Below are 16,846 nucleotides of genomic sequence, written 5' to 3'. Positions count from 1 at the left end.
GATTCCTGGAGAAATGCGGAACACTATCGCATCTGGCCCAGTATCAACTAGAGACTGGAGATGCAGCCTTGCCATCCAGTATGGCAGACGCACCTGCCATGGAGGTGAATGGCGGCCCCACCCCTCACTCACAACAGCAGGAGGATATTAGCACACAACTAATCGCCCAAGCTGTGGCTGCGATTCTTGTCCTCATCATAAAGACCTCAGTATAAAAAGCTGTCAATGCAGGCATGCTGCTCATCAAAAAAGAGCTGGGGGAACATGCCTCCCGCCTCAGTGAGGATGAGAACAGAATTTCCAATATAGAGGAAGAACTATACCAGGCACAGGCCATGGAGCAGACACAAAATAAAACCAAGCAGTTTATAATCCAAAAAGTAGAGGACCTGGAAAACAGATTGAGATGCAGTAACCTGCTGCGATTCATAGGAGTCCCAGAATCATTGAAAACATTTGCCGTTGCATATTTCTGCGCCCGGCACATACCAGAAGCACTGGGCCTACCTGGCCCTTTTACTGTGGAATGCGCACATCGCATGGGGACTTTCTCCACTGAATGTACGTCTTCCCATCCAATAATCACCAAGTATATGAACTATGCAGAGAAAGCCTGCCATCTTGCAAAAATACAAGCAGTCCAGGTCTCCAGATATCGGCGGAATCAAAATCCTGATATTCGCTGACTACTCTATAGAAGTCTCAAAGAATAGAAAAGCTTTCCAGCACATCTGCATGGGGCTCCACCAGCAACAAAAAAATGTTAGGCTAGCCCTGCAATTCTCTGCCTTAAAGAACCTAACGGAGACCAGCTCACATTCCACGACCCGATGGAAGCATTCCCTCAACTCAGAACCACCTTCCATGCAGGGAATCCCCGATCCCTCGACCTATGGATCAATGCAGCCCACGAAAGAACTCACTGAAACGCTTAAAATTCTCTGGCTCAAACAACAGGTCTAAGCCTCACTGACTCTCACTCTATGCCTCGCTGACTATTGCTATACCTCATATATCTTTACGCTCTTTTCCCACCCATCTATACTTACCCTAATAGTCTTCGCTTTCTGTCCTACCCTCTAGGGCCTCACTAGATGCAGCTGATGTGCTTCTCTCTCCAATGACCCAAGTCTGTCAAACTGTTTTATTTTCTTGACCAAAAGGGCAACCATATTCCATCCTCAGTCAATGGGAGCTGGCTCTTATAGTGAACCCATGTGGACAACAAGACCTTTGTTTGTTTTGTTTTATGGTTTATTTTTGTTATTTTCCCTATATGTCTTCTCCTGCACTGTTTACCTACTGTTTACCTACTCCTCCTATTCCTCCCCACATGCATCTTCTCCAGATGACAGATGACGCACCTAGGAAACCTACATTGTTAACTCCGGTTAGTTACCTCATGGAATGTGAAGGGACTTAGAGACTCAAGATACCATGACATCTTAAGAGACTGAAAACTGACATTGCCCCTGCTACAAGAATCACACTTGACATCCCCTGACTTTCACTGCATGAAAGAATTGTGGGTGGGCACTGTGGTAGGTTCCGACGCAATAGGCCGCAAGGTGGGGGTGCTCATTTTGATACACAAAAACCTTCCTTTTGATGTAGTAACAGTGGACCCGGACAGTCAGGGACATCTTCTTACAGTTCACATATGCTTGGGCAACAGAGATCTTATGATTTCTAACTTCTATGCACCAAATAACCCTGGTAAACAATTCCCTGGGGACTTATCTGCCTGTAATGTTCCGGTACCTTTGGTACCCTAAATTACTCTTTTCATAAGTGTATGCGCCCTTTGGAAAGGTGCGCATACACCTTTAAGACTGAAGCTGTCATCACTCAGCGCCGGACTAGATGGCTATTTAAATCGCCGGTTCTCACTCACATGTGTTCGTTCAAACACCCTTACCTGGATGCTAACCTTGCTTGAAGCTTCCATGCTTGCAAGCTTACCTCGCTGACGGAACCTCGCTGCGCTGATCCCTGTGTCCCGTTACTGGATCATCCGCCTCTCCTGAACCACCCTTCGGCTGTATCGCTAATAGTGCTAAGTACCCCGCAGGGGAATTCTCTATAAACTTATACTAAGCTTACACTATCTAGCTCTGCGTAGTAAAGACTGTTTATCACATCTGCATAACTAGATTGCTAGCTCTTGAGACTACTGCTACTTTTCTGCACTGGGTTGATCTCTTTTGTATGTCCACCTGCTATTCTGTCATCTGCTACCATACAACATTGCTAAACCTTCCTGCATCCATCTGCTACTGTCTCACCTTCAAGTGTCTATCACCTACCACCTCCACTCAACCTATCCCTCAACCTTCATCATTGTGTTACCACATACATAAAGTCACTCTAGGAAGCAGCTTGCTAATTGTGTGTATTTACTGGCTGAAATAAGACCTTCCACACATGATGAGTCATTGAGGTTGGGAATGGAATCTCAGCATATCTCTTACATGACTACTGACGTGGAACTATTTCTGCAGCTGAAAATCTGCATCCATATAAGAAACGCAGGAGCGTTACACTGCCAGGCTTTTAAAACTAACACATGTTCACCATGTAGTAGGTGGGGATTTTAACTCCACATTACACATGACAGATGACAGATCCACACCTAAACAACCGCACAAAGCAATAGGAAACCTGGGTCAGACCTATTTCGCCTCCACCAGTGGACAGAGAATTCACTTTTTTATTCTACCCCTCAAAAGGTATTCACTAGAATTGATTACATTTTTTGCACCGGTAACATAATCCCAACAGTATCAGGGACAGAAAGCCATGAAATAGCCACAATGGACCATGCCCCAGTTTCAATATCGTTTATCAATACAGACTCCAAATCTACAGTAAATCTTGCCTATGGAGCTTCCAGTCTTACCTATACAACAATGCCGACTTCCAGACATATATGGCACTGGCATGGAAAGAATTTACAGCCACCACTTCCACACATGCTGACAACCCAAACCTTTATTGGGAAGCAGGAAAAGCTTATCTTCGGGGGTCATCTTATACGCTGCTTCTTAAAAGAAAATTGCCCTATCTAGCTAAAAAAGCAAGCTCACATCTTAATTTAGCTCTCCCTTTCCATCTGAGATTCCCCTGAAAACAGATATGAATGGCAGAAAGCTAAATACAAGTTTGACACATGGACAGACACTCTAGAGCTGACCAAACGATCACTCACAGACGCCACATTATACAAATATGGTAACAAAGCGAGTAAGCTCCTTACGAGGCTATATAAAAGTCCAAAAAGTCACACTCATCTTACTGCCTTAAGAGATTCCTTGGGTACTGGTAAAACAACACCTCAGGAGGTCGATAGGGCTATGCTAAAATTCTATTCCTTCCTATACGCTCCAGACCCCATTGACAATAGTATAGCTCAAAAATCCCTTGACAGACTGCACTTACTGACGGTTACTTCCAATGAACTTGAGACTAGAGTTGAGCGGACACCTGGATGTTCGGGTTTGACCGAACTTCGCAAAAAAGTTTGAGTTCGGGACCCGAACTTGACCCGAAGTTGACTCCGAACCCCATTGAAGTCAATGGGGACCCGAACTTTTGAGCACTAAAATGGCTCTAAAAAAGTAATGGAAAGGGCTAGAGGGCTGCAAATGGCAGCAAAATGTTATTAATAGCATGGTAAGTGTTCTGCAAACAAATGTGGATAGGGAAATAACTTAAAATAACATAAAATACATAAAAATTGTAATCTTGATGTAAGAGGACGAGGTCCATATGGAGTAGGAGGCTGAGGTGGCGGTGGATGTGGCGGTGTAGATGAAAGCAGCGGCGGTGGAGGAGGACGAGGTAGCCAACACTGGTTTTGGTTTAATTTTATTTTTTTAAATTAGGGTATACCCCAAAAGAGTGAGAAAGATCAAAAATACAACAATGGCTGGGTAAGGCCAGTATACATGTCTATTCTACACAAGGTACGGACAAGTCCTGTGGAATCCATGCTTGGTTCATTTTAATGAATGTGAGCTTGTCCACATTTGTTTTGGACAGGCTACTGCGCTTGTCTGTGATAATGCTCCCTGCCGTGCTATATACACGTTCAGATAATACACTGGCTGCAGGGCAGGCCAGCACCTCCAAGGCGTAAAGGGCAAGCTTAGGCCATATGCCCAATTTGGAGACCCAGAAGTTGAAGGGGGCAGACCCGTCATTCAGTACTTTTAGGCGTGTGCACACATACTGCTCCACCATGTTGGTGAAATGCTGCCTCCTGCTAAGACGTTCAGTATCAGCTGGTGGTGCTGGTTGTTGCGGCGTGTTGACAAAGCTTTTCCACATTTTGGCCATGCTAACCCTGCCTTCTGAGGTGCTGGTGGTGCCCCAGCTGCATTGGCAACCTCTTCCTCCTCCTCTGCCTTCACCTTGTGCTTCCACTGTGCTCCCGCTGTCAGGTGGGAATGCCACCAGTAGCGCGTCTACCAGCGCGCGCTTGTACTCACGCATCTTACGATCACGCTCCAGTGAGGGAATTAAGGTCGGTATGTTGTCCTTGTGTTAGCTCAAATCTCGTCAGGAGGCAATTTACACGATGATATAGGGCCCTTCAGTCCTCACCCCCCCCCCCCTTAGATAGTGAACTCTCTCCTCTCTGGCCAGGAGACATAACGACACACAGCACCCAAGCTTAGCGTAGAAACATCTGATTTTATTGCAAGTTTCGCTCATATTTAAGGGAAGTTTTGAGCGGGAAAAACTGCTTTGAACTGGTTTACAATTTCTCAGTCAATTTGACAATAGAACATGTCTCACAGAAACAGTACATGAAAGGCTTTTGTTTCCCTATGTATCTGTGTCAATATGAGGTGTTCTTGTATCTGAATCTGTGTTTTGTGGGACTAGTCGCTCTGTCTGTGTTCAGTTGTAAGGTGTTAATGTAAGCAATTGTCAAATGTGTTTAGGTGTTGTCTGTCATCTATATGCAAAATATCCAACTGTCAAGTGTTCAAATGAATGAATGGAAAGATGTTTAACATGTCGTCTAAATGCAAAATACAGCTGTCTGATGTCCAGGGTTGTATGAATGCTCGTTACTATGTAAATGCAAGGGACCAAATTCCATCGTAGAATGAGCATGAGCTGAAATATATTATGAGAGTATAATATTTCAGTAAGGCACGTTGATACAACCTTTCAACCCAACCTTTGATCCCAACTTTAGTCATAACGGTGGGATCACTTAGAGTCTGTGAATAGCACTATGTGCCCTCCTGGGATATATGTCCAATTATGAATGAGCTGGATATTCTTGACATACCTGGGTTGCGTTAGTGTACAGTATGAGTGCATACTATTGGTAAAAACAGGTGACATTATATTCCAAAGTGTATGTAGGCTGGTGACTTGGTTGTGTGCACATAGGGATATAACTTCTAAGAATTCTATTGAATCAAAAACAGACATGTTCAATGGGGAGGGCCATAGCTTGCAAGAATCCATGGCCTGAAAAATCCAACTCCATATTATGGCAATAAAGTCACTACAAATAGACCATGGCAGCACATACCACCTGTTGACTATAGCATGTGAATTTTCAACATCTCCTAAAGCCTTTGCCAGGAAAGGGCAAAAATAAACCCCCACATTCAATGGGAGGAAAAAATTCCCTTTCGACCCTCGTGTCATCAGAGCGGTCAGACTAAGTCCCTGGCGGCTACAACGTAAACCAATGCCCTTTGTGTCCAATAGGCTTGACTTCGACTGTAAAGTGGAGACATGAATGTCTCGTGTCCCTCTCTTTTCCTGGGGTGAGCAAGGGCAGAATTTCAGATTCCTGGGAGGTGCTAAAATTAGCGGTTAACTGGGTACCGTTTATCTGCTCTGACAGTATAGGGTAGTAATAAATAAAAAATAGAATTACTTACCCCATACTGTGTTATGGCAGATCCCACGTCTGACACCAAACTGTTAGCTCAAATCTTGTCAGGAGGCAATTTACACGATGATATACGGCCCTTCAGTCCTCACCCCCCCCCCCCCCCTTAGATAGTGAATTCTCTCCTCTCTAGCCAGGAGACATAACGACACACAGCACCCAAGCTTAGCGTAGAAACATCTGATTTTATTGCAAGTTTCGCTCATATTTAAGGGAAGTTTTGAGCGGGAAAAACTGCTTTAAACTGGTTTACAATTTCTCAGTCAATTTGACAATAGAACATGTCTCACAGAAACAGTACATGAAAGACTTTTGTTTCCCTATGTATCTGTGTCAATATGAGGTGTTCTTGTATCTGAATCTGTGTTTTGTGGGACTAGTCGCTCTGTCTGTGTTCAGTTGTCATGTGTTAATGTAAGCAATTGTCAAATGTGTTTAGGTGTTGTCTGTTTCACCTTGTAATGGGGATCCAGCAGCGTGGCCACCCAGTAATCAGCACAAGTTGTAATGTGGGAAACTCTGCGGTCGTGGGGTAGACACTGCAGCATGTAATCGCTCATGTGTGCCAGGCTGCCCAGAGGCAACGAAAATCTGTCCTCTGTGGGAGGTGTATCGTCTGTGTCCTCTGTATCCCCCCAGCCACGCACCACTGATGGCCATGAGCTGCTCTGGGTGCAACCCTGCTGTGAACATGGTTCCTCCTCCTCCATCTCGTCCTCCTCATCCTCCACCTCGGCATCCTCCAGAACTGTGCCCTTGCTGGACAATTGTGTACCTGGCGTTTGTGGGTGCAAGAACCCACCCTCGGAGCCACTTGTGAATGACTGCCCTGAAAGCCTTGGAAATGATCCCTCTTCCTCCTCCTCCTGTGGCACATCCTCTTCCATCATCACCTGAATCGTTTTTTCAAGGAGGCATAGAAGTGGTATAGTAACGCTGAGAACGGCGTCATCAGCACTGGCCATGTTGGTGGAGTACTCTAAACAGCGCAACAAGGCACACAGGTCTCGCATGGAGGCCCAGTTATTGGTGGTGAAGTGGTGCTGTTCCTCAGAGTGACTCACGCGTGCGTGCTGCAGCTAAAACTCCACTATGGCCTGCTGCTGCTCGCACAGTCTGGCCAGCATGTGCAAGGTGGAGTTCCACCTTGTGGGCACGTCACATGTGAGGTGGTGAGCGGGAAGGCCGAAGTTACGCTGCAGCGCTGACAGGTGAGCAGCAGCAGGGTGAGAACGCTGAAAGTGCACACAGACGGCCCGCACTTTCTGCAGCAGCTCTGAAATGTCGGGGTAATGTTTAAGGAACCTCTGCACCACCAAATTCAGCACATGCGCCAGGCAAGGGATGTGCGTCAAACCGGCTATGCCCAGAGCTGTTACGAGATTTCGCCCATTATCGCACACCACCAGGCCAGGCTTGAGGCTCACTGGCACCAACCACTCATCGGTTTGTTGTTTAATGCCCCTCCACAACTCCTGCCTGCTGTCGTTTATCCCTGGCTGTGCTGAAGTTGGTGGTGAAGGTGTTACGCTGACCGGATGAGGAGGCTGTAGAGGATGAGGAATCGGAGTAGGAGGAGCTAGCAACAGAAGGCAAACTGAAGCGCCCTGCAATCCTCGGTGGTGGAAGGCGATGCACCAAACTGCTATCCGCCTCAGGACCAGCCGCCACTGCATTTACCCAGTGTGCTGTTAGGGAGATTACAGGTGCTTACTGGTCCACTTATCCGTAGTTAGGCGGACCTTGCCACAGATGGCATTGCGCAGTGCACACCTGATTTTGTCCCCCACTTGGTTGCTCAGGGAAGGGATGGCTCACCTGGAAAAGTAGTGGCGGCTGGGCATGATGTACTGTGGGACAGCCACCGCCATAAGGCTTTTAAAACTCTGCGTCTCCAACAGACAAAATGACAGCATTTCAAAGGCCAGGAATTTTGAAATGCTGGCATTCAGGGCCAGGGATCCCGGGTGGGTAGGGGGGTACTTCCTCCAGTGTTTGGGAGATAGAGAGCTGAATGCTTCCATGGGAAATTGTGGAGAGGGTTGGTGACCCAGGCGGTGGTGTTGCTGGCTGACCCTCTGTTTGCGGGATGGCAGGTACCACTGTCACTACATTATATTCTTATAAATAAATATTTATAAGAATTTATAATATTCTATACAATATATATATATATATATATATATATATATATATATATATATATATATATATATATCATTATATTTACAGCTAACCCTATTTCTGACATGATTACCATCAAGAAAACCTTTGGGGAGTACAGACTGCTATGGCCTTCACATCAACTATATTAAGAGTGCAATTCTTCCTTCAGGCACCTCAGCCAACCCCACCTGGACATCTCATTGGCCTTTTACCATAGCCAAGACACACATTACCTACCTGGGTATCAAGATAGGGAAAGTTCCTTCTTCTTTGTACACCTTAAACTATCCTCCTTTAATCAAAAACCAATCAAGAATTGGAAAACTGGATGGATCTCCCACTTTCGCTTCTGCAAAGATGTTACCTATTTAAAATGGTTAGTTACGACTCTTTTACTTTATCCACACCAAACAATACCACTTCTCCAAAAACACAAAGATATCCAGCTGTTGAATACAGCCATTTCCAAATGTATTTGGTGAAACAAGAGACCACGCATAACTCTAAAAAAACAATATCTCCCCAGAAGCGAAGTGGGTATCAGCCTCCCAAATATTAGACTGGATGTTAAAGGCTTCTCGATACTCAAACTATTCTTTCGAATCAGCAATGGCTCACCCCTGCTTTTTGGTGGCCCTACTCCATTGCAAATGGAAATCAATTCGCTCAGACCTATAGTATAATCTTCTTCTACAAGATACAGCCATAGCGTGGAGAGAAGTACATAAGAGCCTAAACCTCTCCCCATTCATCTCTAGGCACCTTCCAATTCATGGAAACCCTAGCTTTCCTCCAGGCATGGATCATCAAATTTACTCCTCATGGTAATGTAACGGTCTTACTAATTTCTCCTCTCTATGGAACATGGAATCAAGCTCACCATATGCCTTTCCAGTCATAGCACAGAAATTATCTCTACCAAAATCAAGTCTTCTACTTCTGGCAATGCATCAACTTCATCCGCACCTCTTGCAAGGAATGAGGCAAGCGATTTAGGATGTCCATAATGGACCTTCTACTCCAAGAAAGATTGTATACTATATCAGACATCTTCAAACCTCTGATCAGTAAGATCACTTCCCCTTTCTCTGTCTTACTTTTGTCTTCTTCTGTGACAAATTGGGGCAAGGACTTTCTGGATCTGGAGTTAGCAGACAAAATATTACAGGGTTACAACAAAGTCCCCTGCTGATACCTTCCGAACAGCGGAGAGAAACACAAATGAAAATTCTCCATCACGCTCACATAACCTTTCTTATGGATATATACAACCCTCAGTGTGACTCTGGCCCTTTTATCAACCAGCCGAGACCTTCCTTAACCCACCGCTTCTGGCCATGCAAACATTTCTCCACTTCCTGGGAACAAACCATATCCTTCATTCAAGGAATTACTCTACTCCGTTTACCAAAGGGCCTTCTCCTTCTAATCTTTGGAAATTGGGACAAGCAACTCCTGACATGGTCTTCTTATGCCGAACCCCATCACTTGGATCCTAATATGCGTCTTTATTGGCCGGAGAGCTATTTAAAAAAATTAGACTTCCTCCTCCTGCCCAAAAATGTAACAGGTTAAACAAGTTGGCAGGGCTTTATGGATTCGACAATACTCCCAGACGAATTTAAGACCTTCCACAAGTCTTTTGTTTACCACAAGGATATACAAATGCGTTATGACAAAGATGATACCTCTTGAGATCTCCCCTCTCTTTTATTTAAACCTCCAGGGATCTAAAAACATGAAAATATCTCTCTTGCTAAATAAAGCAGCAAACAATGGATGACCTATCATCTTTTATAGAACCACAGGTTCTGTTGCCGTATCTAAAGGAGGCAGTTGCACGCTCCATCCCCCTCATAGACTAGTAATCTTACATATAAGACCCATCCAGTTCTATAATGTTCATGGTTTATTCTGTTTGATTTACTATTTTATGCTTTCTTTTATCATCCATTGTACCCACCCCTCCTCTCCAGTCACGAGAGAGCAGTGTACAATGAATGTACAGTATGTACAATGAACATATTTACGTCAGCATGCTAGCACGCCCTCCGCAGTGACATCACATCCAGCCCAGCCCCATTTTGCGTTCCACGCTGGCTACAGCGGCGTACGGCCGCTTCCTGCTACCATCTAGAGACACTTCCATTGCTCGAGTCTACTGTGACACCGAGACGGCCTGGAAGGGCCCTGAGACTGATGATTCTTACCAATTCTGCATGTTTTACTCATCTACCTTGTGAGTTGTCATTTGTCTACTTTTATTAAATTGCTGATGTAATATGGCCCTTAGTCTGGCACTCCTCGGTTCCTGTTTACACTTTTTGTAGCTGACTTTTAATAAACACCATAAAGATTAAAATTCCGCTTTAAGGGATATAAATACTTTTTGGATACTTTCTGAAAAAAAGGTTTCAAAAGCAACTAATAATATTAATATATTTATAATAATTAAGTAAAGGGGAAGGATTTGATTGAGGACATTAAATCAATTGCCCTTAGGGGTTTCAGTGGCACATTTACTGATAGATGCTGGGCAAGAAGATGAGGCTGGATTCCCGCAGACCAAAACTATTGAGGTTGGATGCAATAGACATCTGTCTTTTGTCACCCTAACCATAAAGCTATTCTTTTCCTGATGTGAACTGAGCCTTCTACAAAATATTACATTATGTTCCTGGAAACCTTAGCTCACATTGACAGGTTTATTTCCATTAATCAGATCCCATCCACATAGCTTCAAAAAGATGATAGATTCTTTAGATTATTTCCTCTAGTTGTTGGATATTTTTGACACATTTTTGCATAAATGGTTGAGGATAATCAACTTCAATGATGCTAACTTTGAAGTCTAACTCTGGGTTCCAGACTCCCCCTTCCCCCCCGGAGTTCCCTTCCAGCAATATTTTATGTTTCTTTTTTCAACTTACTCTTTGGGTGTCTTCAGGCTGACCACATAATGTGGTCTCTTCAGCACCCCTCTCTGCATTTTCCCTGGTGAATAAAGAGTGCTGTGGTGATGCACTTCATTCCCGAGTTTGTATCAGTCTTCCAGATAGATGGGAGCTGGGTGTGAATTAAATAAAAAAACTGAGAACATCTTGCTTGGGGGACAACTCCAGGGAAGAGGTGTGTATTGCAGGCTGAGCCTTTGTATTTTAAACACTGCCTGTGGGACACATAAATAATCAGAAATTAAATTGAAGTTGGTTGGGTTTTGATGTTGAATATACTGTATGTGGCTGAAATGTGCATCATCAAAATCTCTAACATAGAATTAAACCTGAGGATTTTTATCTGCATATCGGTAAATATAGTTTCATTTTCGTGTGCATTATTTAGGTGTTTATTTTACTGTGAAAGCTAAGCAAATTCATTTTTTTTTTTTGCTTGTGTCAGCTGCAACTGCTACAACTGCTACTCCTAAATATTCAGTGTGCGGTTCCCCCTTGGTGTCCAGTCGAATAGTTGGTGGTACAAATTCCTTGGATGGGGAGTGGCCCTGGCAGGTTTATGTTACAGATGGAGAATATATGTGTGGAGGCTCCCTGATCTCACAGGAGTGGGTAATGACGGCAGCACATTGCATCAACTAGTGAGTATAACATGTTACCTTTATATACCAATTCTCCAAACAGGCACCAATCATTCTGCTATTGGAAAAGTATTTCTATAAACTAGCCATGGACATCTTTATTGATCCAGTTTTCACCTTTTTAACGTGTCCACTTTAAAACAGCCAAGTGTGCATCATTGATCATCATTGATTGGTTTACATCACCAAAAAGCCCCTGTATGGGTGCTAACATTGGACACATTATTTAGCTATTGAGTTCATAGGCTCACTGGGGATAGATAGAGGCAGGTGAAGAGTAATTCATACAATACCCTAAACTCAAAGAGTTTGATTTGCTAAAACTGTAGAGTGAAAAACCAGGTGCAGATGTGCATGGCCAATCAGCCTCTTCTATTAAGCAAAACAAAACGAAAAAAAAAAAAAAAACTGGGAGCTGATTGGTTTCTATCCAGAGTTGTATCAGATTTTGCACTTGCAGTTTAAGTAAATCAAATCCATAGTTTACCACCTCAAAAGAGCCAATTTCCCTAAACTGCGCTCGCTGCTAGGAAATATCAAATGGGATAGAACCCTGGTAACAAAGAACACGGAGGAAAAATGGGAGTGCTTCAAGAGCATACTTAACAAGGGGATTGGCCAGTGCATTCCAAAGGGAAATAAATTTAAAAGAGCAAAACTAAACCCTGGGTGGCTAAACTCCAACATAAAAATGTATATTAGTGCTAAAGAAAAGGCCTTCAAAAAATACAAGACTGAGGGGTCATTGGCAGCATTTAAGCATTACAAAGAGTGTAATAAGAAATGTAAAGATGAAATCAGGGCGGCTAAAATAGAACACGAGAGACATATAGCGGAGGAGAGTAAAAAGAACCCCAAGAAATTCTTTAAGTATATAAACAGCAAGAAAGTGAGGCCAGAACACATTGGCCCCATAAAAGATGATAAAGGAAATATGGCCACTGAGGACAGAGAAAAGGCGGAAGTGTTAAATAATTTCTTTTCTTCAGTCTTCAAAGGAATCGGGGGGCTACACAAACCTTTCTTGTAAGGCCGAACTAAATAATACACCTCAGGAAGTGCCGCCATGGCTAACAGAAGATAGACTTAGAGCTAAGCTAGAGAAACTTAACATAAATAAATCACCGGGACCGGATGGCTTGCACCCGAGGGTTCTTAATGAGCTCAGCCAGGTGATTGCCAGACCATTATTCTTAATCTTTAAGGATAGTTTACAGACGGTATGGTGCCAGCTGATTGGAAAAAAGCCAACGTGGTACCTATATTTAAAAAGGGGCCGAGATATATCCCGGGTAACTATAGGCCGGTCAGCCTAACATCAGTAGTCTGCAAAATTTTGGAGGGGATGTTAAGGGACTATATACAAGACTTTAGTAATGAAAACGGTATTATAAGTAGTAATCAGCATGGATTCATGAAAAATCGTTCTTGCCAAACCAATCTATTAACCTTCTACGATGAAGTGAGTTGCCACCTAGATAAAGGAAAGCCTGTGGATGTGGAGTATCTGGACTTTGCAAAGGCCTTTGACACCGTTCCCCACAAACGCTTACTGTACAAACTAAGGAAGGTAGGAATGAACCATAAGGTGAGTACCTGGATAGAGAACTGGCTCCAGGGGAGAGTCCAGAGGGTGGTGATTAATGGGGAGTACTCAGATTGGGCAGGTGTGGAAAGTGGGGTCCCCCAGGGTTCTGTCCTGGGACCAATCCTGTTTAATTTATTCATAAATGATCTAGAGGAGGGGATATCTAGTACAATCTCAGTATTTGCAGATGATACTAAACTAGGCTTGCCAATATCTTCTATGCAGGATGTGGAAACCTTGCAAGCGGACCTGAACAAAATAACGGGGTGGGCAACTACATGGCAGATGAGGTTTAATGTTGAAAAATGTAAAGTAAGGCACCTGGGGGCCAGAAACCAGAAAGCAAGCTACTCACTAGGGGGGGAACCTCTGGGTGAGTCTAGGATGGAAAAGGACTTGAGGGTACTGGTAGACAACAGGCTTGGCAGTGGCATGCAATGCCAAGCCGCTGCAAGCAAAGCCAACAGAATACTGGCATGTATAAAAAAGGGGATTCACTCCAGAAATAAGGAGATTATTCTCCCTCTCTACAAGACTCTGGTCCGGCCACATCTGGAGTATTCTGTCCAGTTCTGGGCACCGGTCCTCAGGAAGGATGTGCTGGAACTGGAGAAAGTCCAGAGAAGGGCAACAAAAATGATTAGGGGAATGGAGGACATCAGCTATGAGGATAGGCTACAAGCACTGAACCTATTCTCTCTGGAGAAGAGACGATTGAGGGGGGATATGATATCAATGTACAAATACTGTACTGGCGACCCGAGCATAAGGAACAAACTATTCAGAGAAAGGAGATACAATAAGACACGTGGCCACTCACTAAAACTAGAGGAAAGGCGGTTTAACCTTAAAGTGCGTAAGGGGTTCTTCACTGTAAGAGCGGTAAGGATGTGGAATTCTCTTTCACAAGCAGTCGTATCAGCAGGGAGCATTGATAGTTTCAAAAAACTATTAGATGGGCACCTTAGAGACCACAACATACAGGGGTATACAATGTACGGTTAAAAGCAAACACACACACACATCATAGGTTGAACTGGATGGACTGATGTCTCTGATTGTCTCACTAACTATGTAACTATGTAAGTATGTAACCTGGATTTTAGGAGTACACTTGGGACATCATGAAGGGTGCTTTGAACTTCTCTCTGCCTAGAACTAAGCAGGGTCCAGGTATACAGCACAGCAGGAGGGGTCCTAGCAGCAGTATAATTGGATTACTGACTAGATTTGAGGTCTCCGGGGTGCTGAACCTTCAGCCTGAACTGTGGGATCATTCATCTCATTGCGGTTCAGCAAGCAACACAGTACCTCTGCTTTAGGCCCCTTTCACATTGTGTGACTTGTCCTGGAACTGCAAAGTCGCATGACAAGTCATTCTCCATGATTTCCAATGAGTACCGTTCATATCTGTATGACTTCATGTCGCAATGACTTCACAGTAGTCCCTGCACTACTTTTGGCCGATTTTAATGCGTTTTGAGGTCCAAAGACATTGCTTAAAGTCCAGTCAAAATTGTGGCAACAAAATCGCAGTAAAATTGGGTGACTTTTAAGTCGCACAAGTGTGAAAGGGGCCTTAAAGTGGAACTAGACTTGAGCGCCACAAACTGAAAATGCAATTAATTAATTTGTAATTTTCAAAGCAAACTCCCCCATCCACCCATGTCTCCATGCTTTATTTTGCTAAGAAATCACTTTGAAAAGCACCCCCTAGCATTTCTGGCCGTGGCCATCTTGAGTAAGGGCAAATTATTCATGTAGCATTTACTTCCCGGAATCCATCTGCCCTTAGCATGGGTATGCCAGCAGGAGGGTGTGCTAAGCTGAGAACTGCTGTGTGTGGAGACGGAGCTGTCAGGTCCCCGCTCTTCTCTATGGGGGAATCGGATGAGAGTGGACCGCCTGTCCATTCTCATCTGATCCGATCCACCAGACAGATGGAAAATAGGGTTTCCATCTGTCTGGATTTGACGGACAGGATCAGATTGGATGTCAGTGGACATGTCTCCGCTGACATCCGATGCCCCATAGAGATGCATGGGGCATCCATTCAGATCCGCCTGAAAAACTGACAAGCAGATCCAAACGGTCTGCAAGTGTGAAAGGGGCCTAACTGTTCCTACACCTGCTCCTCATCACATGAGGATTCTTCATACAGAGGTTTGGCAGCCTATATTGCTTTTGTGTGCCTGCCCTGTGTATCGGTAACCTGACTACCAGTTCCTGGACTCGGTCCTTCTGCTTTTGCTCTCTGTTTCGTTGTGACCATGACCTTCAGTTATGGTTCTTCCTGTTGCTCCTGTACTGCCACCTACTTGCTGGTAATTCAGTAGCAGATTACCCCTTTGTGTGTTGATGTCTTCATCAAAACTTTCTTTTTGTTGCTCTTGTTGCTAATCCTGGCTCACTTCTGGTTACCTCAGATAGCAACAAAGTACATCTTAACCACTTGCCGACCGCCGCACAACTATTTACTGCGGCGGTCAGCCCCTCACAGGCAGAGTGACGTAGATCTACGTCGCTAGCCTGTAAGGGTCTAGGGAGCGAGCGCGCGCCGCCGGAGGCGCACTCCCGCGTGGTCACGGACCCCCCCGCGCGTGTGACCGGCGGACCCGATGTCCGCCGGTCACTCGGCGATCGTCGGGGGAGAGGGAGAAAGGCAGGCAGCTAATGTAAACAAGCCGCCTGTTATTCTCCCCTGTGTATGAATGATGATCATACAGTTCTACTATGTAGAACCGTTGATCACTGTTCATACATCTCAAGCCACAGCCAATCACAGCTAGAATCACGCCCCTAGGGACACACATAGCCCCTCCCTCTCAAAAAAAGTTAACCCCTTCACTGCCAGTGTATTTTTACAGTAACAGTGCATATGTATAGCACTGATTACTGTAGAAATGTCACTGGTAACCCCAAAAGTGTCAAAAATGTCAGTCAAGGGTCCGATCTGTCCGCCGCAATGTCGCAGTACCGCAAAAAAAATCGCAGATCGCCGCCATTACGCGTTAAAAAAAAACAACAAAAATGACAAAAATCTTTCCCTTTGTTAGTAAACGCGATAACTTTTGCGCAAACCAATCAAAATACGCTTTTTGTGATTTTTTTTACCAAACATATGTAGCATAAAACAAATTGGCCGAAAATGTTAGAAAAATTTGATTTTTAAATTTTTTTGGGGAATTTCATATAAAAAATGTGAAAAATATTGTTATTTTTGCAAAATTTACGCTCTTTTTTTGTTTATAGCGCATGATCAAAAACTCGCACAGGTGATCAAATACCACTAAAAGAAAGCTCTGTTTGTGGGAAAAAAAGGATGTCAAATTCGTTTAGGTACAGCGTCGCACGACCGCGCAATTGTCCGTTAAATTCACGCAGTGCCGAATTGCAAAACACCCCTGGTCTTTCAGCAGCCAAATCCTCCGGGGCTTAAGTGGTTAACACCTCATACACGATTATGATCATAGCTGGTATGCAAAAAAGAAAGTAACATATGAATACCCCAAAAATATTGGTGTCTAAATATCAATATCATATGGGTCTAAAATTTACAAAAAAATATATATAA

At 44.1% G+C, this 16,846-nt stretch overlaps 1 protein-coding gene across 1 annotated transcript in view; it reads left to right on the top strand.

The window, feature by feature from the left end:
- Positions 1-16,846, top strand: part of LOC309558211 (transmembrane protease serine 9-like) — a gene marked incomplete at both ends in the record, with an annotated part of 116,697 nt that overhangs the window by 78,980 nt on the left and 20,871 nt on the right. Inside the window, one exon of the mRNA XM_082261233.1 lies at positions 11,525-11,684. Within this exon, the coding sequence (XP_082117359.1) occupies positions 11,525-11,684 (160 nt within the window). The remainder of the gene's footprint in view (positions 1-11,524; positions 11,685-16,846) is intronic.

The sequence above is a fragment of the Pelophylax lessonae genome (genome assembly GCF_965119305.1).
Source record: "Pelophylax lessonae genome assembly, chromosome: 6".
In the NCBI taxonomy this organism is placed as follows: domain Eukaryota; kingdom Metazoa; phylum Chordata; class Amphibia; order Anura; family Ranidae; genus Pelophylax; species Pelophylax lessonae.
This window is presented reverse-complemented; position numbering and strand designations above follow the sequence as displayed.